This window comes from Poecilia formosa, unplaced genomic scaffold, assembly GCF_000485575.1.
Source record: "Poecilia formosa unplaced genomic scaffold, Poecilia_formosa-5.1.2 Scaffold127, whole genome shotgun sequence".
Taxonomy (NCBI): domain Eukaryota; kingdom Metazoa; phylum Chordata; class Actinopteri; order Cyprinodontiformes; family Poeciliidae; genus Poecilia; species Poecilia formosa.
Genome location: NW_006800066.1, coordinates 1,175,711 through 1,198,794, shown reverse-complemented (window position 1 = coordinate 1,198,794; position 23,084 = coordinate 1,175,711). Strand labels below are relative to the sequence as shown.

General features: G+C 36.9%; 2 protein-coding genes across 2 annotated transcripts; both read right to left on the bottom strand.

Moving 5' to 3' along the window:
* Positions 1–1,256: 1,256 nt before the first annotated feature.
* scamp3 (secretory carrier membrane protein 3) lies at positions 1,257–8,679 on the bottom strand. The gene is made up of 9 exons (XM_007561478.2): positions 8,626–8,679; positions 8,355–8,435; positions 7,139–7,249; positions 6,220–6,340; positions 5,935–6,063; positions 4,718–4,877; positions 4,518–4,619; positions 2,812–2,929; positions 1,257–1,959 (listed from the first exon to the last, which is right to left on the bottom strand). Exons 1-9 carry the CDS (start codon positions 8,677–8,679, stop codon positions 1,822–1,824), a joined length of 1,014 nt encoding a protein of 337 aa, XP_007561540.1. The 3' UTR covers positions 1,257–1,821.
* A 4,949-nt stretch (positions 8,680–13,628) lies between these two features.
* On the bottom strand, positions 13,629–20,730 carry crabp2b (cellular retinoic acid binding protein 2, b). Its single transcript, XM_007561477.2, has 4 exons — positions 20,458–20,730; positions 16,572–16,750; positions 15,429–15,545; positions 13,629–13,964 (listed from the first exon to the last, which is right to left on the bottom strand). Exons 1-4 carry the CDS (start codon positions 20,537–20,539, stop codon positions 13,914–13,916), a joined length of 429 nt encoding a protein of 142 aa, XP_007561539.1. The 5' UTR covers positions 20,540–20,730; the 3' UTR covers positions 13,629–13,913.
* Positions 20,731–23,084: the final 2,354 nt, after the last annotated feature.

Sequence of the window (23,084 nt, the reverse complement as noted above, 5' to 3'; positions counted from 1 at the left end):
CCACCATTATACAATTCTGCCAAAATAATAGTCTGTTTTTTGCATTTGCAATTGTATTCTATGGGTGCGTTCACACTGCAGCCTGAAGTGACCCAATTACGATTTTTTGGCAATTCCGATTTTTTTGCCGGGGCCGTTCACACTGCAAGTAAATGCGACCTGTATGCGTTCTGCATGCGCACTAGAGGGCGCAATAGCGTCAGCGTTCTCAGTGTTCTGCCAACCGCCATAAAAAGAAGAAGTGCTCAGTGTTTGCGGAAGTAAACATGGAGGCTAACGGTGGAGCTTAGCTTACATATTTGAAGTTGTTGCCCGGCCGGAGCAGCATATTAACAACTTAAATCCCCATATAGTCCGTCAAGATTGTTGTTTTTCTTTTTTTGCACATATCAGGACGCAGTGAGATTTGTTGAGAATCAGTGACGTTCAGTTCGGATGAATGTGACCTGGACGTTAGGTCGCATTTGAATCGGATACGTATCGCATATGGGTCACATTCGAAAAAGAATTTGACCTGTGCTGTTCACACTGCCATGAAAAGATCGGATACAGGTCGCATTATGTAAAAAAAAAAAATCAGAATTGGGTCACTTCAGGCTGTAGTGTGAATTTGATCTGAAACATTTAATGTGACAAAATCTGTAAACTTGCCTTTGAAAGTAAGAATCTTTTTTTTTTTACATGTTCCTCACACAAATATAAACTGCTGAAGACGCTGTAATCAGATTTAAATAATTCAATTCATGTTAAAATTGTCTAAATATTCTGTTTTCTACACTACATCCTCTTGATGCCAAAAACAGAAACATAACAACATAGGTACTTAACTTCCTTAACAGAGAATATGCAATAGTGGTCTTCAAAACAATTTTATTTTTAATTGCCTAAACTACAAAAAGAATAAAATGGGCAACATTTTTACACAACTTCAGAGAAGAGCGATAAGGCTTTGACGTTTTATCACATCTTAAAATACCCTCAGCCTGACCTACAACATACATGACAAATGGCTGCCGTCTGTGAATTTCTCAGTAAAGGGAAGTTCAAAGGAAATAATTTTAAAACATCTACAGAAGAAGATATAAATGACTACGAATCCAAATATAAGAAATGCAAATAAACCACTGAATACTGGCCAACTCAATGCTATCCCCTAACACAGAGGCACCCTGGGCAAAGAGCCATTCTGATCAAATCATTGTTTTTATTTAAAAGTAATTATTTTTGCAATTCAACTAAAGAAGTGAAAGCAGCTGTAGACTGTGAAAGCATGGCAATATTTCTTTTTTAATTAAAACCAAAACAGTTATAATCTTAATCACATTAGGCTTCAACAAAACAATCACATATATCAGAAACAAAACATTTCCTCTTTACAGTGTGAGAAGATTTGGCAGCAGAGCTAAGTAGTATTCATATCTGTAACAACAACTAAATATTTTGTTATTTAACACTTAAGCAAAACAAAAACACTATTTTAGGATGCGTGGATGAGTTGTAGATATGAAGATATGAAGGGAAAAGTGGCAACATTTCAACATAAATGTAGGTATTTCAACAAGCTGGGTACACAGGCAGCATTGTTTCCTTCCTCCGACGACAATTTGACAGCACTGTTTTTATATTTTACACAATTTCAACCTTTGCGTTTTTGGTTAACTCATTTTGGCAATGTGCGCAGCTCATCCTGTACACTCTCAAAACCCGAAAACTCATGCACGACTACTCAAATTTGAACTTTCTCAGAGGTATTTCAGCAGACCCCCGCTTTCGCAGAAGCGACTCTCCACCGATCCAGAAGTGGCGCCTCATCCCGTTCTCCTATCGAGGTGCGGTGAAGGCCCCCTGGGCAGCAGAGGCAGCTGCTTGGCGTACGGCCTGATTGGACATGACTCCGGTGGCGAACTCAGCCTGAGCCTTCTGGAAGCTGGCATCGGTTTGCCGGTACATGCTGTGGATCTGAGGCGGAGAAGAAGAAGAGTACACTGACACCTGATATGTGCAGCAATTCATTGTCATATTATCGGAACAATGAGAGTGAAAACGACACCCTGAACCTGATATGTGGCTTTTCTAAGAGGCAGCTTGCTATCGGCTGGATGTATGAGCCCACGGGCCACACTTTGGACACAAAACAATGATGTTGGCTTACAAACCTGACTCAGTTACAGCAGTTATGTCTGGAGGAATCGACCAAAACTGCAGCACTTGTGGAAAAATACTCAAAACATCAATCCAAGACAACATTAAGGCTCAAATTTACTTAAGGTATAATTTTTTAGCCAAGATTTGTGGATTTTCTTCCTGGCTTTATTTCCGATTATCACAAAAGTTTTTTTGCAACAAGCACACCACACCTTAAAACCAAATAGTGAAAACGAATAGGAAGTAGTTTTTTATGTTTTTCAAGAGCAAGGCTGTTAAACATCTGCTTTAAAATTCATACTTTAAGTTTAGAGTGATGAAAAATGGCCAATCAAAGCTTTTCATTATTAACTGCAACTTTTAATAACAGAATCAAAAATCCCCTTATTCAAAATTCAGGAACAGAAACACAAAGAAAAAGTTACAACGTAATCCTAGTCAAAGTAAGCCATAAACACTATCTGTGGGTTGGCAGTAAAAGATTGCCAAGTAGCCAGGTTTAAGCTTACAGCAATAAATTAGATCAAATCTCTGTGGAAATAGAGCTAATGGATCTATTAAAAAAAAACACACACACACACACAACCTGAAGAGCATTCTGTCAAAATGCAGCCTTAATGTGTGCGTCCAACTTTGGATTCACCCTACAAATAGAAAGCTACTGACCTTCTTCAGCAGGAAAACCCCCATGGCGGTCTGGGCAGTGAAGAGGGTGGCATTCAAAATCATGAGCACGCCAACGCCAGTGCTTTTATTCAGAAGAGCCAGGCTCACAATCCAGCCGCTGGGTAGAAAAATAGTGAGAGAAACTAAGAGTGACGATAAGAACGAGAAAATCATGACGATACCAAGACGTTTTGATGTGCTTGTCTCTCTTAGGATACAAATGCAGTGAATTAAATTAAATCCAAGAAAGAGATTGATCTGTTATAACCAATTTAGCACGAAACATGTAGTTTATGAGTGGTCCATCCAAGGAGTTTTCTACAGTTAAATGAGCACAAAACTGCAATTGAACTAGGGCTGAAACGATTAATGGAATTAATCAATTATTGAAGTAATTGTCAACGAATTTAGTAATTGATTAATCGTTAACTGGAGTATACAGACGCAAAATAAGGCAATTTAATGAAATAACAACACAGGCAGAGTGGTAATTAAGCCAAACATATACAAAATGTGTAAACGTCTGTTCTACCCAGAACTCCTAAAATGGCATTTTAGCTTCACCTGGTTCAAATTATGTAACAAGAAATTTCCATTTAAGCATATTTTGCTGTCCAATTGTTAATAAAAAAATATATAAACGGATTAGTAGACAGTATTTTTTAGCTGCAGATGCATCCTTTGCTACAAATGATCATTTGTGCACTAAAGCATGCTATGTTACTGCATTTTAGGCTGCTTTTTTTTGTTATTCAAAAAAGTAATGTCATTATTTGCATCATTTAGTGCATTTCTAATATTGTTTAAAATGTTTAAGTGGGAAATCTGCAGAATGTGCCAGTATTTTTTGTTGAATCTGCTGTTGGCTATGGTTATACCCTGCGAGCTTCCCATAAACTTCACATAAACTGAATATGAATTATGATCTTCATTTTCAAACAGACCAAATTTCATTATCTTAGAAAAATATCATAAGAAAAGTCGCATCATTCCTGACACATCCTGATTAAAAAATATGTACATATTTACGCCTTTATTTCCACTAAATTATAATTCCTGTGTTGCACTCTTTTCTGAAAACTTAAAACATCCATTTAATACATTTAAATGGATGCAGCTAGGCTTTTGACTGGAACCTAAAAGTTTGAGAACAATCTAAAAGTCTCTCCACCGACTTACAGTGAAGAGATTTAATAAGCTTTGTATCGTTTTTAAAGCTTTCAGTGACCCGACCCCTTCCTAAATGTATCCCAGACAGGCCCTTCTGGTCTTCAAGTAAAGGTCCTGTTACACACAAAATCAACTCCAGATCGGCTCTCGGTTCTTTAAGTCATTATGGTTCTGCTCTCTGGATGCCTCTGATCAGTAACTACAGCGTCTCACTTTAAAAGCAAACTCAAAGCATTCCTGTTCTACCAACCTTGCAGCATTTTATTTAAAAACTTTCAGTTCTTTCTTATTTTCCATGCTTGATTTTATGTGACCTTACTTGTGTTTTGCTCTGTAACTATATACTTGATTTTTTTTTAAAATTCAAACTAAGAAACCGACCTTTTCCCATTTAGAAATCATCATTTCATGACAAGAAAAGAAAATGTTGTTATTGTGAGGAGAGATTAAATTATTGGGATCTAAAATACAACTACAGCATCGTTCCCCTTCCTGGAGATATATTTCTCTAATTAAGGAGAAAAATGCATTTATACCTGAATCCTGATCCGGGAATCCCAATAGTCATGATGACAAAGACGCAGACTTGGGCAAAGAAGATGAAGAAAAAGATAAAGAAGTTGAAGGAGCTGTCACTCCTGCAAGAGAAGAAATAAATAAAAACACACAGCAATTAACAACAGTCAAAACAATATTTTCATCTGAACACGAGAGCTGATGAGCAGCTGCGATTCACCTGAAGGCTTTATACACGGGTCGGTACCAGCAGACAAAGGAGCAGGGCGTGAAGAGGAGGGCCCAGAGAATGGAAAGGCCGAAGCCGGAACCGTTGGTCGTGTCGGCACAGAACATGGCCAGGGACGAGATCAGGTTGAAGACGAGGCTGAACGCGGAGACTGCATGTTGGAAAAGACAGAAAAAATATTAACAAAGACTCTAAACCCATCCCGTTTGCACACAGAAACAAACCAGCGTGTCAGGATTTGGTTTAAGAAGAACAAACAACATCATTTCAAATTAGATTTAATCTCTTCTGAGTCCTTCGTCTGTAAATAGCAACAAATATTATAGTGAGATCTTGTATTTTTGGGGTGAATTTAAATTTTTCTAAAGATTTTTTTTTCTCAAATTACCTTTCAACAACCTTTCAACAAAATTTGTGTCAAAGCAGCATTTTTGTGTGTAATTTACTTGCATTCAAAATTTAGTTTTTGAATAGTGATGTGATTTCTGGGCATTGGAAAAAAAAATCTACTAAGTACCTTTTGTTATCAAATTATTAATGTATTAATCCAAAAAATAATCAACAGATTAGCACTAGATGGTATTGATATATTCTTAGCTGCAGTTTGAATTTAATTCAAATTCAAAAGAACCTTATTGACCCCAAAGCGCAATTAAATAAAATTAAGTATAGATGCAAATGATCAAGCGTACACTAAAGGAATGTTGTTGCACTTCAGGGAATAAAATGTTGATTTTCTTATTTGAAGATGAATTGAATTATTTATTTGCACTGTTTTTTTAAAAAAAAAAACAGTGCAAACAAAACTGTTTTTTAAAAAAAAAAAAAAAACAGTTTAAATGGTTAAATAAAAAAATCTGCAGAATGTGTCCACTTTTTGTTTGATTAATTGCCAGAATAGTTGACAAAATAATAAATTACTAAAATAATTGTTAGTTTAAGCTCTAGTTGTACATATGTATTTGAGTCTATAAGTTAAATCATAGAAAACTGGAGAATTAGAGAAAATAAACATTATAGGACTTGTGTCTATTGTGAGTTTATATAAACATCCGAGCAGAACCGCATGCGATATGAACTTCTTCTCACGGGTTTGTTCTCAACTTTTTGAGTCATACTTTTTATCAGGCCCAGATCGTGAAGTTAAACCCACAAGAAAACCAAAGTTTATTACATTTCAAGAGTATATATTTCAGAGATAAACTCACACATCCAGAAGTAGTACATGATGGTGACAGTTCGCTGGAAGCGCTGGCTGATCTCCACGTTAATGTCTTGGTAGAAGCAGGGCCCCACAGGACAGAACGAAGGCAGAGGGGGCCAATTATTCTGACGAGCTGCAGAAGAAAACAGAAACAGGTAAACCCAAAGAAAGTGCAAAGCCTTTTATATATTTATCTGATAAACCCAGCGTAGTAGAAATCTCTCAGAGAGAACCATTAGGAGACATTCCACCTTACAAACAAAATCATAAAAAATTGGTTGCGTCTTACAGGCTCCAGGGCCGAGGCTGTGTGACTGCAGCTCCCGTTCCCGTCTCTCCAGCTCCTGGGCTTTCCTCTCGAGCTCCTCCTGCTTCTTCAGGAGCTCCGCTGTGGTGGCATTCACTGCAGGCTTACACACAGAGACAGCAGGCAAACGGAAAGTCAATTTCCACATTAAAAGTCTGCTTTTACTACTTAAATAATGATAGTGGACATGTAAATGTGTTAGCTGCAGATCCAAATGCTGAACAGGTTAGGATAGGTCTATGGGATATACAAAACATGTGTGTAACATTTTTTTTTTTTGCAGAAAATCATTCTTAGATAATGAGATTTTAGTCTGCTCAGTTTTGCCTATTTTGAGTTCTTTTCAAAAGAAGGGCCTCCTGTCACTTTAAATCCAAATAATGTGCTACTGGCCACGCCCCCAAATCAACATCTACATTCACAGGTGAGAACGGCTGCAAAGAGGCGCACGATTATACAAATGTGCATCTCTGAAAAGTAAAAGTGGAGCCTCCTGCACAACCAACAAGAATGCAGCAAGTGATTTCTGGATGGTGAGGAAACAGCAAAACACTTGTCTTCTCCAGCAGCTACTGCAAACAGATGCACAATTATAAAACCGTACATCTTTGAAAAGCAGCAGTAGAGCCTCCTGCACAACCAACAAGAATGCAGCAAGTGATTTCTTGCAACAACAAAACACTTGTCTTTTTCAGGGGCCATTGCACATTGTTTCCACAATCTATTTAACAATTAATAACTACTTTCTGTTGGTCTGTCAAACAAAATTAAAATTAAAATATGTTGAAACAGTTCAATGGATGTAAATATTCTTGCAAGTCACTGTAAGTATGTCACATCTATATGGGCACCTAGCTCCCACTGAAATAAAAACATAGTATTGACCTCACAACATGAGTACCTGTGCGTTATAAGAGCCATAGTTGCGAGGCTCAGTGGGTGTCGTTCTGCTGGGCGGCGTCTGCGCAGGCGGAGGTGAAGACGGAGACGAGGCTTCATATGGCGGTGGAGGCTGCAACGCATTTGTTTAGAAAGAAAGAAGCAACACACGTCCATAAATGTCAATAAAAAAGACATTTAAGTTACTTTAAACTACTCATTTGGAAATTCTTCATAGCAGCAGAATACAGTAATGTTAAGAAAACCAATTAGACTTTTTGAACACAGCTAAATGATGTTACAGATATTTAATTTGAACAGTGTTTCACTTTGATGCTTGTCAGCACTAAAACAATCAATGGTTAGACGTCTGAGTTTTACAGATCTATATAATCATATTTATAAGCACATTTCTGTGCAAAATTCCTGACTCAGCTGCTTTTTCATTATGGTGTGCTTAAAAGGAGCAAGGTTTACCTGAAAAATTAAATTTTAAAATGATGAAAATGGTCTAACCTTTTTGTAAAATCAATAGTGGAGTTCTGTGAAAAGTTTTAAACAGGACTTGCTCAGCTCAGATGTTACAAAGAACATTTTAATTACAATCTGTTAACTTTTGTCTAAAGAATGGATACTGACCAACTTTGTATCTATAAATCACAAGCTGTAATGTAAAATATACAGGTACATTTCAATAACTTTGAAAATATATTCCGATGAGGCTTTAATTGTTCTGGTGCAATATTCTAATCTTCTAATTAAGCTGAAACTCATCATATTAAACTCAAATAAATAAACCATTCTGATAAACTAACACATATATAAAGCGTTTCACTTAATGAGTTACTCAATAAATAAACTTTTCAGTAATATTCAAATTTATTGACATGCAATTGTAGTAGTAAAACTTCAAATGCTCTCGCAGCATTAGCATTAGCTCTTGTACAGAACTGTGCAAGTTGATTAGCATCCTATACATAGTTTGTATACATTTTTAAGTACATTTAGACATAAAAGTTCACTATAAAATATTTCTACTCTGGTCTGGATTAAAGGAAATGGAACCAGAGAAAAGCAAAAACTAAAGAAATAAGGAATACTCGACAGATTAATTGCGTGACAGATGGATAGAGGAACAGACGGATGATGCTAACCCTTAACTTCAATGACAAAAGGCGGGGGGGAAAAAAATCTAAAAATGCAATATTTTTTTCACACAATCCATGTAATACACTCACCCCAGCTGGTTTATCAAACGGGTTGTAAAGGTCCAGTGTTGCATACTCGGTGTTGCTGCTATGCTGAGTCACAGCAGGGTCCTAGCAGACAAAAACAAACTACATTATAACAGCTATAACACTGGTTGAATTCCCTCTGCCACATCGATTTACAAAAGCTACAATACGAATAGGCAAGTCACTAAGGAGGACAGATGGGCCCAGCAGGTCACATGAGCAGGAACAGAGATCTGTCATCCGTCAGGACCCCCACAAGCTTCCTGTCACCCACCTGGAAAGGGTTCTGGTCCTCCGTCGGTTCGGGGAAGCTGGTATATTTCGACATGACAGCGTCCACTGCCTCCTACAGCTGATGTAAACGTTAGGGGAAAAAGAAGCTAAGCTAATGCTAACAAGCCAAGCAGATTTATCGAGGATTTAGTTTCAGTTTCTTGTCAAAAAAAACAAAAACCAAGGCAGATGTTGCTTGCTGCTGTCGGGTTATCCGGTCAGCTATAGATAACTACATTGGTGGCTCGTTGCTCATCTTTTGTATTTAGACTAATGACTAGTGGCTGGAAAGGCGTTTCTGTGTCTGCATTAGCCGCTAACGTCTCGATAATAGTCTTGTGAAGTCAAGGAAGAGCGGAGGAAATCAGATATTTTCTGCTACAGGAAAACAAGAAGAAGTGGTCACGTGACTTCGGCTGCGGCATGGAGTCACGTGGGAAAGGTGGGGTGCGAGAAAACAGTTCTTAATAATAATAATAATAATAATAATAATAATAATAATAAAAATAAAGTTCGCATTTTATTTTAAAGGGAAATATGTTGTAGTTATTTATAGTAAATATTAGTTAATATTTTTGGTTGTTCTAAACCAAATTTATTTGAGAAGCCAATGTTTTTTTTTTTCATGGGGCCATAAAATGAAACAAAAAAGTAGTGCAATATTTCATCAATTAATATATGAAGTTAATATTAATTAATTAATTGTGTCGAAGAGTCACTTGTTGCTCCTTAGCTGCAGGATGCAGACCCCTAACTGAGCTATAGCAGCTTAGCTGCTAAAGCTAAAAGTGCCATCCTTTAATTTTTAATGCTTTATTAAAGTAAAATTGTGAAGGTAAAAGATGAAAGCAATCTAAGGGACCAATTATTTGCAGTTTCTCTGCTAGCACATATCACCATAAGAAACTGATTTCATATTATCTCCTCAGTACAAGAGCAAAGGCAGCAGCCACGAACAGCTCTACTACAGGGACACCAGTCCCCGTTGGCCCCTGTCTAGGACCACCCATGCTGGAGACCCATTTCAGCCACTGTAATTAAAATTACATATCACCATATCCAAAGAACGGCTCAGCTATTTCATTTTTCTAAAATTAATGGTCATATAATGTTATCTGAAATTTATGATTATAAATACCTCATAACTCTATCCCTAATTACCAGAGGAGGAGGAAAAGGACGCCTAAATGTCAAACTAGATCAAAAAAGGTAATTATCACTTTTACCAGTAGATGTCCCTCTTGTTCATTGCTTATTGCAGATGACACAAGTGAGATTTAAATACCCAGTTTAATTGAACTCTGCCTCTTAATTTAAAACTGTTAAGCACTTTTTATAACTTCTTACAGTTTATGAATAAATATTATTGTGGGGGAGGGGGGACACCAACTTTGAAAGGCAGTATAGCTCCTCATCCATTATCTCCGTAATCTCAGATTGAACAGCAGTAGACAAGATTTTTTTTTTACATGTTCACCGGTTTATGCACATTTATCCACATTTCATGCCCTGCTGCCCTCGGACAATCAGCCCTACTCTCTTTTAATCTTCTCCTCATGGGGTCATATGGATGAGGACGGTCATGAGATTTTGTTACAAATGTTCAAACTCCAAATCCCCAAACCTGCTTGTATGATTTATCTCTCCTCTTATGGGACATCTCTTCACATGCATCAATCAATTTAATATTATTTTATTTTATTTTATTTTTATTAAGATCTGATAAGTGTGGATAGCATGAGTCTCTTTTACCTTTATTCCCAGAATCCATTGCATAATTTATAGTCTTCTACTTAGAAAATGGAGTCCAAAAGAGTGTAATTTACATTTACAAGTTACTTTGTAACTTTTTTTGGGGGGTGGGGGTGATTGAGTATTTTTACTACACTGTACTTAGGTAATTTTATTATGAAGTATCTTACTTGAATGAAATTTATAGATACTATATAAATGCACAGTGAGTAACTTCACTGAATAAAGAAGAAACTTGTTTTAACCAAAGATTCACCAGACACAGACACACACCTGCAATTTATGTTCAATTTTAATAAGTTTTACATTGAAAAACAATTTAATGTTTCACTTGCCTGATTTTATTAATTTGTAATTATGTTATAACTTATTTTCACTTTGGGCTTTAAAATACCAACATTTCCTCATAACTTTATGTTTTTTGTCTGTCGGATGATGTCGTTTTTATATATTAAATGATTGATGTTTCAATCAGTTACTCAGTATCTGAGTAGCTTTTTCACCAAATACTTTTTTTCACTCTTACTTGAGTAACTTCCTTGACTCTTAATTTTACTTGTGTAAAAATATATTAAAGTAGTGCTACTCTAACTTGAGTACTCAACTCACCCCTACCCAATCTCACTCAACATATAACCAGAACTACAATGAAATGATTGAGAATGGAGAGTTTTTATGTTTTAGAATGGCCCAAATCTGAGACCAGAACTTAAAAACAAATGTTTCTACATGTACTACATCCAATCTGACTTAATATGAGATATTTCAGTCTATGGATGATCCAAACTGATAAGAATCGCAGTTATAAAAAAAAAAATATATACAAATACACCCCGCACTTTTCACATTTCATCCCACAGCTTGATCACAATTGTTCCGATGATCAATTAGAAGTCAAAGTTTTGTTTGACTTCCTGTTTCTCGGTTGCCAGGCTCTTGTCACTAAAGATCTCCCGATCCGTTCATCTGGTTCTCAATCAATCGTTGAATCGGAGCGGACCCGTTGTCCTGAAACCGCAGCATTCCACCTCATCCAACTGAGCAAAGCAGTTCTCCATGACATCACTGCCTGAGGAATGAACTGGCATAACAGTTGTGTGTGGAAAATGACCCGCCTAAGGAGGAACAGCTCCAAACTGCTCCACTGAGGCACACAATCGTTTGTCAAAGAGGTCATTTCAGTAGAATTTTGTGTTTGGACTTTTTTGGGGGGGGTTGGGAGGTGAACACATGTGGCTGGTTCAGTTCTTGAGCAAACACCAGGAAACCAACATCAGAGTGCAGCACTGTACACCAAGTACTGTGGTTTTGATGAGCACTTACACAATAATATGGGGTTCAGTGACGCCACTGCAAACAAAGCTTCTGGCTGTGACACATGTTGAAGATGGTGAAGCTTTGTGAAAGCATTGCACGATTATGTTGTTTCTAATAACTCTTAACTTATTAGTGTACTTTTGATCTACAACCTCTGAGACATTTTTGACTTCATAATAGTTGTTACTTTAAAAAAGAAAACAAAGTTGAGCTAGAAACATACAAGTTATTTATGAAAATTACAGCAATTTCATTCTTTCTCAGTGTGGCTGTTACCCCTTTTACTCTGTACAAAAAAAAGGTTCAGAGTTTATGGAGTTTTTATGATTTTCCCATGCACCTCTTGATTTTCTCTGAGTGCTCTGATTTCCTACAACTGTCTACAAACATTTAGGTTAACATGCATTAATAAACAAACGTTATCTCACCAAAGAAGAGAATGATGACGGTTTTTGTGTCAGACCTAAGAGCTTAAATCTCGAAATGACGATCTAAGAGAGTTCTAGTTGAAAGAAAACTGCTGGGTTAGGTGTTTTATTCAGTTTCAAGACTAAAACACTGCAACTTTCACAAAAGGTTTTCTATGTACGTCAGCAGCAACAGAGTTGGAGTTGGCAGAAGAGTTTTCCTTCTGGAGCAGCAGGATATTTGAAAAGAAAGCTGACACTGCAAAATAACAATATGCCATCTATTTAATGAATTTTGGTTTATCCAAAATTCATTAAATGACACTAATGACACTGAAAACCTAAAAAAATATCACTGGTATTTTTAGTGTCCGTCTTTGTGGAATTTCAGGGCAAAAAAGTTTGAAAAGTTGTTTAAAAAGTTTATTATATCCGCACTTAAAAACATTAATTAGTATCTTTTAATTTTCTGCCAAAGTTATTAAGAATCATTATGGAAGGACCAAAGAGCCACTTGTATTTCCTTAGCTGCAGGTCACATCATCTTGGATTTTATTGTATCAAACCAAAGGAGCTCACGCATTGCAGCGATTGCAAACAAAGTCCAGCACATGCAGAGTTTTTTCTCCCTTTCCGCCTCATTAATAATCTCAGACTCTTGGAAGAGATCACACAATAACACAGATGTATTTTACCTGGATCGAATGTTCAGTCAGAGCGGCGTCGGAGACAGTCAAACAAACACATCTGACCACTGATGTGTCTGAGAATATTCAGCTTAAAGGAGACCGTGAGCTCTGGCTGCTTTCTCAGCACTTTGTGTGTGTATGTACTCGGGGAAACAGATCACAGGGGAGTTGGTCTACATGCTGTTTAAAAACCTGGAAAAACCATCGCTGCCTGTGAACCGTCGCCGTCCTCCAATCAGGAAGTGCCGGGTAGACCCCCCCGAGGCTCATTTTCCATAAAAGGCGAAGAGTTTGTCTGAAAATGCAGGACTGTTAAAGTTGTTAGATCTCAAATTTAAACTCTAAGTATGCAAATATTTGCGTCTATGTTGTCCAAAACGAGTCTAAGTCTGAGGTATGCTCATGAGGAGGCCTAATAACTCCTCATACCTGTGTGAAAAATCAGAGAGAAGAGCGAAAAACTGAACACTTTCTTGTTACAGAGCAAGCATAACCACTCCAGATGCAATGATTTCATTTTCTCATGGCCACCCTCTCTCCTTCTCTTACTCATTTTCCTCTCCACTCCCTGTTTCCCCCTTGCCTGTGCCAAGTGTCTTGTTGCAAAGTTTAGAAAATATGAACCATCCTCGGGAGTTTTTTGGTACTAATCAAGTGCATATTGTAGTCAGCTTTGATGACAGAGGGCGCACAGAGGACACGGTATGGAAATGAGAAGAAAAACGCCTCTGGAGATTAAAAAAGAAAAAAAAAGAAAGGGTAGCAATGACAAGTTATAAGGAAACAAGTGACGAAGGTGCAACGGCAGCAGCAAAAGCTCAAAAAATAATCAGTAAACATTAAAAATCATATAAAATAGTTTATTAAAATTCAAACTAATAAAGGCACAGGGATAAAGGAATAAAATGGAATGTATATCTTGATTAAATCATACCATAAGAGAAAATGTTCATGCTAAAGGTAGTTTCTTGCCTTTCTGTCCAGTTCATTGGTTGGGGAAAGACTTGACCACGACTGAGTGGCTGGGAGGAGGATGAGGATGAAGAAACCAAGCCGAGTAAATGAAAACCATGCATGAAAAGGCAAACAGAAGTATTATATGACAGTACTCAGTAAAAATGTCCTCATTCCCTTTCATAAACTCTGGTGCAGACAACGTCCCCGGCAGTCATCGTCTGAAAGAAAACAGACAGAAAGAGCAAAGGGTTTCACTTCTGAGACTTTCTTTGTGTAGTTGTTTAATTTATTGTTTAAAATACAAAGAAAATCTGAGTGTATGGCCTGCGTTGTAGTAGGAACTATATAATTTCATATGGAGTTTTCTTTAACACCACACCCTAGCAGTAACTGTTTGATGTTTTTCTTTTGACATATTGTACATTTGATCCAGTTAACATTGGTTAAATAAATGAGAAAATTTCACAAGTTAATGTCAAATCTACTTTTAGTTTGCAGAATAAGGATAATCAGTAATAATATAGCATCTTATTATTACTGGACAGATGTTTGAAGGAAGTTTTTACACCTTGTGTTGTGAGTCCAGCTCAAACCGGAATGTCTGAAAGTCCTAATCGACTGAGTTCAAATAACTCTGTGCTTTAGAGATTTCCATTTTAAATTAAATTGTTAAAAGATTGTGGCACAGGTGTTTCATTTGAGCTGGGCATTACAGTCTTAGAAAACTAGAGCACTAGAAAAATAGTTAGGAAATATGTCCAGGATCCTTAAAACACCCCAAACTAGGAACTTGGTAATATTAGAAACATATAGTTGAAATCAGATGTGCATTGTTTACAAAAAGATATGTAACATTTCTTTCTTTTTGTCTGGAATTAAATCAGGCAAAACCTTTCTGTTTTAGGTCAGTTATGATTGTTACAACTATTTCTATTTGCTAAATGCCTAAATTATTACATATTTTTTCAAAATTCTTTGTAGTACAATTTTCTTTTAACCTCAATGACTTGTATCAAACATTTTGGGGAATCTTTCAACAATTTCTCACTGTGGTTTGCTGGTGTTTTGGCTCATTCCTCCTGATAAAACTGTTTTAAGAAAGTTGTGTTTGTCGGCCATCTTGTTTGCCTCTTTAGGGACCTTCTCAGTCCCTAAAGGGGGACAAAGGTCAAGGTGTTGTGGTGACACTCCAAAACATTGGCTTTTTTGGCTGTCAGCCCACTTTAAGAGGACCTTTTTTTGCTTAAGTATTTCCATATAATGTTCTTTTTTTTAATTAACCCATCTGTTTTGTGAAGTGCAGCACTTCCTCTTGCAGCAAAACAGACTCACAACATGATGCTGCCACACTAAACACTTAAATTTTATCTTAATGAGACCACAGGACATGTCTCCAAAAATTAAGGTACATGCATATGGAAAGAACCCATGCATTCATTGTGAGATTATACAAACTCCATGCAGAAAGATCCCAGTCTGCGCCTAGAATATCTGGTTTCAAATGTATGCTTCCAGAACAAATAAATGTAGAAAACTAGAAACTTAGCTCTCTAAAAACATTCGAATAACTGACCACAGAATAATTTATACTACCTTACAGTTGTAAGTGTAGTCAGGCATCTAGTTTTCCTATTTACCTCTGCAAAGTTGTGTAGTATTTGTAGTGTAGACAAAATAATTACCAGTATGAGCTCTCCGTCATTGGTCAGTTCTCTGGTCCACATGGTCTTCAGTCCATCACCTTTTGGTAAAGTCTGTTCACAGCTAATCTTTCGGTCTGTCTCCCACTTTGGAAAACTCTACAGGGATTCAAAAGAGAAGAAAAACTTAAACCAGACCTTTGAAATGCAGCGTGTGTAATTTCATAGCCTACAATTTTCTTTAATCTGCTCACATAATGTAAGCAAAATTAGTCATTCCTCTGGTAGACTAAGGTTTAAAGTAAGGATAATAATTATAGGCAGGGTTTGTATAATTATCCTAACACTGAACATCCTCTTCATGAAGTAGTTTTAATACAGAGTGTCTTAAGTCTGAGGCTTTTTCTGAACCACTGGAACACAGACTGCTACAACTCCTTGAATAAAACTACAGTTATAACGACATTTCATTTCTCTCTGGGATTCATAAAGAACTTTTGAACTGAACTGAATTTTATTGCTGTAATAGCAACAAAGATTTTTCACTTATAAATCATTTCTAATATGTCAGATATTTAATAAAATGTAAATAGAAAACATTTTTTTCCCCTAAGTGACATTGTTCTATTATCATTTGGATGATCATTTGGATGATAATAGAACAAATAAGCTTCTGGGTTAAATGGACATAATTTCAAATCTAATTCTGCCAGACATATGAGTAATTTTGGACTGAAAATACTTGGTAAGATTTTGTGTTTTTGCAGAGAATGCAATAGTTTTAGTACAACATGGTCTGCATGACAGAACTAAATAGAAAACAGGACAATAAAACATGTTTGTATGTGAGCTATCAGAGGGACAAACTGACCCAAAGCCTCTTTTGACACTTAATTTTGATCAGGCATGGTTGAGACTGCTAGTCGCTCTCTGTGAGAAAAACTTTACAAGCAGTCAGGAACCATGATCATCACTCATTCAGCTCAAAGAAATCAAGAACAGATCTCTGCCTAAAATCCCTCAGACTGACTTTGACAGACTGACTGAGTTTCGCCCAAAATTATTTCCACATGTTACCTTTTAGGCAGAGCTGCCGCCAGTTGCTCTGTCCTTGAGCGGATTCTGGTATGCACGTAATAACAGCTTTATAGAGGAATGCTTTGTGAGAAGCAAAAAGATGCGTACCGTGCATGGCCGTCCATCCACCGTGGCCTCGTTGAAGGACTGGCCCACGGTGAAAGACACATTGGTGGTGCGGACGCTGGTGGATGTTTTAATGGAGAAGGTTTCTCCTTCCTGGGTGATTTCCACTGCCGGGCTGGACGCCGCCGCCACTGCAATCTTCCTCAGGAACACATTAACACCTACGGATTCACACATATGTAACAGGGTTTTATTTTAATATACAAAATATTATTAATGTGAAGTTTGTCAAAATGTGTTTATTTATTCTTTGAATTTATTTCGTTTAGTCAAGAAGTTGCTTCTTCAGACGTAGGCTACTAAGTATATGAACGGGGTAGGCAAGTATAAGCGTTGGCTTCAGCCTATTCCTTTTTTGGGTAAATTATGGGTTTGTTTATAGCTATTGTTTTCATTTCTTGTGTTTAATGCTGATAATTTACCAAAATAAAATGAACTGAAGTGCTCTTGACAGTTGGTGGTTACCGTAGTAACCAGTAACCGACAGCTCCTCCCCTTTTTTTTCTGTTGCCATTTGTTACTGTGGGGCAGAAGCTGCTGGACTGATGTTAACCACCAACTTGATTTGATCTTTTCTTGGAATAAATACGTTGAACCTTAATGTCTCTGTTGTGAAGTCGACCATAGAGGAGGGTAACACATAGAGCTAAAGTCAAGCTGGCAGCTGTGGTCCATAATGTATAATCACAGCTGTGCATGCCAGTGGTTTTCAATGTTATTGTGGTAAATAATCCATCAGGATGAATCAGTATCTGCCTTCAGTTCTGTTTTATGAAAGTTTAGCACATATAAAAGCGTCCTGTGGTAATAAGGCACTGAGCAAAGAATGGATGGAATTTTCTTTCTTGCCCTGGGCTCATTGAAACCATGTTATCTGATATTTTGGGAGTCAATAGACGCTTTGATAAAGCAACGACAAAATAAATTTCACAATGTTTGCCCCTCAGTGTTTTGGGTTTGGTTGTTTCCATAACGACTTGTAATCTTGCATAATTTCTGAATGTTTTTTTTTTTTTTTTGCAAGTGCTAGCAGCAAAGGGAAACAATCATTTGTGATTTATTACTCGGAATGAACCAAAACCAAGAATGAATCTCTTCAAATCAATCATCATGCCTCAAAAAGGCTTTTTAGTCTCCATAATTTGCGCTAAATAGGAACAAGGCACAACATCTGGTATATTTCAATGTGCCACAAATTACAGAAACAGCAATAAAACAATACTGCGCAAAGATAAAAGAGGGTTGATTTCTCCCAATTTCTTTTTCACTTTGGTGAAATTAACAGAGGTTCTTTCTATGAAAAACAAAATGATGTTAACCTCCCCGGTTTAATGCAAACAAGATGTTCCAGCACCATAAAGGTGCGACAATTTTGTTTCCCATATGAAGCAAAATTAGAACAACCTGGGAATGTGGATGCAAAAACAAAAAAGAACAGCACTGTTACACTTTGCATATCCTTGAAAATATGAGGCTGCGGTGAGGATGTTTACCAAATGTTGTCATCAGAAAGCGTTTGTGTTCGGTTCTCTGTAGAAAAATCACGTCCTTGGCATAAGGTTGCAAACATTCTGGTTTAATTCTTGTGCAAATACACAACCTACTGTACCCCGGATGGAAGCCTAGAAACCAGAGTGAGATATGCATCGGCGAACTAAAGCTGTTGTAAGAGCATCCAAGGATGACTAATACAAGCCTTTAAAGCCTCAGATGGGTTTGGACTCGTTGTTTTAGTCAGAATGTTAGGGATGTTTCCTGGATTTTACTAGCCTGTTTTAAATTGGCGGGCACTACTAGCAGGAATCTATATAGTGTCAATCCAATGGAGCAACGTAGAAACATCTACGCTGACCACGATGAGGAAACACTGAGGCAAAAAATGTGAAAAAAGGTCTCAAAGTTCATATGACCTTAAGATATTTTACAGTAAGAGACTATTATAAAAAATAAAAAAAAAAGTAAGACTGGGCCGATATGGCTAAAAGAACTTTTCACAATAAGCATTTCATATCAGTTGATACCAATAGTTATTGATTAGTTTATTTTTGTTTTAAATACCTAAAGTACTGCTAAACTAGTGATGTGATCTTTTCTGTTTTTTCCTAAGTTTTCACTCCATGCCATTGATTATTTTATTTTTAAGCAGTTATGAGGCACTGTGGTGAAACCTTAAACTGCTGCTGGGCAAGTTACTCAACATGTCGTTGCTAGGTAACCACTCGTTGCTAGGTAACCAGAGAGTGAGTGAGTTAGTTGATTCCACCATCCTTGCTTGACTAGCTGTGAGAGATTGAGCAGCTAAAGTTTTTCCTCTTTCCTCTGCCTACATCCCCCAGAATGCTGTGCGGTTCTGGGTCAGTGAAAGTATTGAACATTCTATAGGCCATATCTTCTGTTGATATTGATCACGTGTTTATCATTACATATACTGATAATAAAAAGGAAGGGAAGTTGGAATCCTGTGGGGTGAATAAAGTCATTTCAACTATTTCACTTAACAAGACATTTTTTACATATTATGAGTATAATTATTTACCAGTGGATCTAGTACTTTTTTTTATATCAATATTCAAGAATTAGCTGCTGTGTTTTGCTGAAAAGCTCTTTGTACATTGGTTTTGTCTTATTTCAGGTGTACTAAGATATTTTCACCAAAAACTAGACAACATTCTTGGTAAGATTTTATGTTCTTGCAGTGCAGTTAATACAAGATTTAGCAAGTGGAGGGAAATCACTTTTTAATTAGAACCTGGCTATTCTGAATAGTTTTTCCCCCCTCCAATAAATAAAAAATACTTTTTGTATTTACTCATGTTGAATAAAAAGTATGAAAACAGAACATTCTCAAATTGTTCAGTTTGTTTTATAGATGTCTAATGATGAAGAATACACCTAATCTTCTGCCGTCATTCATGTCAGTTGGCCTCACTTCAGAGGGATCAAGACAACTCAGATATCTGATTCAGTTTAGACCATATTTGCTCATGCTTTGGTACTTAGAGGAGGTAACCTACTCTCTCTCACACACACACACACACACACACACACACACACACACACACACACACAAAAAGCTCAGGATTGCCCGGGGCCTTAGGGAGACGGAGAAGGAAAGTCAGGCTCAGCGTTGGCTGGCTGCTGGGGCCCATGTTAAGGCTTAGTTCAGTTTACATTGGCTGTAATTACAACCACATGAGGAGGACACTGCTTTAGATGAGTCTAATCTAACTTTTGTCCACAGGAAATTAGACCTCAGATTTTTAACGGATGCCATGATGTGGCCCTCGTTTGACCTTTGTCCCCTGCAGTGAGGACATATACCTGGATTCTGGCAAGGCATTCAAAGCTTAACAGTTGATTTTTGTTTACTTCAAAGCAGTGTGGATTTTCTGCAATTAAAATTCATGAAAGGTTCGCAAAATTTTGTTTGCAATGAGAGGCATCAATTTTCTTGTGCAGATTTTAAAGCAATGCCTTAAAAAAAAAATCTTGAGTTTTCCAGATTTTCTAGAGGTCTTTGGCTCATTATTCATTAAAAGAAAGAAAACGGAAAAACTTTAAAAGAACTTCAGAAAACATTGAAAACTGCGAACTGAAGATCAGATTCATAGTTTTTTTTTATTTCTTTTTTTTAATATATATAATTGGGAAGATAGAGACAAAGTATAGAGAAAATAAGAGCGGGTTAAAAATTTGCACATGCAGGGTTGAACTAGAAAACAATTAATGAACAATCAGCAGCATTAAAACCGTGAACAAAGCTTGCAACCTGATAGTTCCGTAGTTGTGAGCATGCAGGTTTTTGAAAGTGTATCCAAATCACAGAGCAATGCGTCACAATAACAAAATGTAATAACTAGTAACTCACCCAGAGCTTTCAAAAGCTCCTCGAAGTTTTCCGATGACTTCATTTTCCATTTTCCAGAGAAATCTGTCACTTTGTTCTCCATTTCGGGTGCAGATTAGAGCAGCGGTCTGATTGTGAGCACTCCGCTCTGTGTGCGTCTGTTCCTAAAAAGCCGTCTCCTCCGCTTGCATCTGCGCCTCCATTCATTGGCCCCTCGGCTCGACCGAATCTGATGCTGACCCAGCCAATGCAGAGACCGGTGGGGGGGAGTGGGGTGGGACTTTCCCCCCCAAACCCTCCAGAGCCCATCTACACCCTCCACCTCTTGCAGCGTGGTGAAAGATTTGGATACGAGCTGGAAAAAAAATGCACTTCCAGTAAGACCTTTGATGCTGATTAACAGCTAAGAAATGTGTTAATTGTTTTTGTTTCTTTTATTGGATGAATGGTGCAATGTTGCTAGCCGTGTTCACGCAAGGCACAAATGAGAACTCCACATTTAGACATTACTCGTGAAAGGAGAAACGGGGGGAGAAATTAACAGTTCAATGTTGAAGAGCTGGAATGTGAAATCAGATCCGGTGTGAAGGTTTTGTTCAGTTGGAAGAGCAAAAGATAAGATGTCCAGCAGGTGGCGTCACTGCAGCAGGAGAGGGATCCGATAGATCTCCTGCTTTTACCACATGGGCCAAAATTGTTGGGTCAAATGTAAACGGTGGCCAAGAAAATAATAGAAAAAAACCCTAAAATAAAGCAAATAAAGTTGTCTTTTTTTACATTATTCATTGTAGATACAAAAATTTAAAAAGCGGTTTTGTATTAAAAGAAAGACATCTAGTTTTCACTTTGTTTTTGGCTCGACTGAACAAATTTATTCTAAGTATAAAAAAGAGATCGGGGTCACTTTCTTTAAAAATGTGATCTAATTTAGCCAATATTTAGCCAATTTTAATAAGTCAGATAAAAACTGATTTGGCTGCAGTTAAAGTCGGCTTTTCTGTAAAAGTCTCGGGATAAACATTATTCTACTTATAATAATAACCTGATTAAAAAAAAGACAAATACTTTGTGTTGTTTTTAGCGTTTTACCTTTTTAAAGAAACATATGTCAGTAATAATTTTACCCTTTTTACAAATAAAAAGTCTCTATTTCCATCAAGTACTCAAACTGGACGGGGAAATTAGTTGTTATTCTTGAATTGCAGTTTGGGGACTGCGCAAATTCAGTCAAAGGGCCACAAATGGTTCCTTATGTGGTTTACTGGTTCCCAAAGCTGGGGTCAGGAGCCCATTTTTGACCGTGAAATATCAACTGGGGCTTTAAAGATCAGAAATCATCCAACTTTTCCATATGGTCTCCATATGGAAATGGGCTGGAAATTAACCAATGATGGGAATTTCTATGTATGACTTGAAAAATGGCCCAATGTTTGTTGCTAAAGCTTGTTTGATGCAGGATAATTCTTAGAAAAATGGCACACATTGGACATCTGGTAAACCTATTTATTCTTTCCAAGCATCCTCAGTCTCAAATAGAGTTCCAAGTACTAAATGAATTCCTGGTTGTTGTTTTTTTTTTTTTTTACAATTATAGCAAGCATTTTGAAACATGACTGTTCAAAAAAATTAGATTAGATCCAATTAGATTTTTTTTTCAATCATTCTCAAATACAAAACAACAGTTACATCTTTTGAAATTATTAAGACCAAGTACACAAATTGTACGTTTTAAGCTATTTTAAAAATCTTACACTTATAGTTTTGCACAAAAATTATGCAAAACAAATGGTGCAAAGCAGATAGTTAGGTTGAAGTTTGTTATAATTACCTAAAAAGTTTCATCTAATTTATTGAATATAATAAACTGTCACTCTCACTGATGTTTGAGAGGAAAGTAAATTTATTTTCATAGTTGCAGGAATCAAGACAATCAGAAACAATCATTAAATTACTAAAAAGGTGAATTAGAAAAAATGAGTGATAGCTTTTGACAACTGCACAGTAATGCGCGTCAGAGGTTTTTAACATGTGCTTTAGGTTCTACAAAGGCTTCATGTTTCAAAGGGATTTTAATGTTCCCCAGGAGGCAAATACTTTGCAGCCAACAGTTGTACACACACTCAATAAAAACAAGAGTTACTTACAAGAGCAGCTGCTGTTGTTTGTCGACATCTTAACTGTCCCTCCTTACATCATTTAAACGGATACAGAGCCAACTTTTTGTCCTCTAAGTCCTGTTTTTATCCACATAGTCGCACATCACACCAGAAACGTGTATACTTTGTCTTTTAAAATGTGATCAGTTAAGATGAGGTTAGCTGGATTTTATTGACCAATGAAGCTATGAACAGTTCTAAAATACCAGTGCAAAATCCTTCAGGTGTCTGCTACAAAGCCGAACATGAGATATGTCATTTTTCAGTGTCACAGTGTGTCCAAACACCATCAAAAGAATAACTTGATTAAAAAAAAAAAAAAAGTTACCCAGCTTGAATCCAGGACAAAATCTAGAAAGTCTCTGCCGTTAACTGAACAACAGAAGTTCTCAACAGAGTTTGAGAAAGTTTTCAAATGTTTGAGAAAAATATTAAATGTTTTCCGCTATGGCGAAAAAAAGATTGAATTTTGATTTAAATCAAAAGGTGTTC

Coding starts and splice junctions, on each gene's coding strand:
- scamp3 (XM_007561478.2), bottom strand. CDS start 8,679: ATGTCGAAATATACCAGCTTCCCCGAACCGACGGAGGACCAGAACCCT. Junction 6,341..7,138: donor ATGGCTCTTATAACGCACAG/GTACTCATGTTG, acceptor TCTGTGTGTAAG/CCTGCAGTGAATGCCACCAC. Junction 1,960..2,811: donor GGGTTTTCCTGCTGAAGAAG/GTCAGTAGCTTT, acceptor TCTCCGCCTCAG/ATCCACAGCATGTACCGGCA.
- crabp2b (XM_007561477.2), bottom strand. CDS start 20,539: ATGGAGAACAAAGTGACAGATTTCTCTGGAAAATGGAAAATGAAGTCA. Junction 16,751..20,457: donor GGAGCTTTTGAAAGCTCTGG/GTGAGTTACTAG, acceptor GTGAATCCGTAG/GTGTTAATGTGTTCCTGAGG. Junction 15,546..16,571: donor TGGATGGACGGCCATGCACG/GTACGCATCTTT, acceptor GAATCCCTGTAG/AGTTTTCCAAAGTGGGAGAC.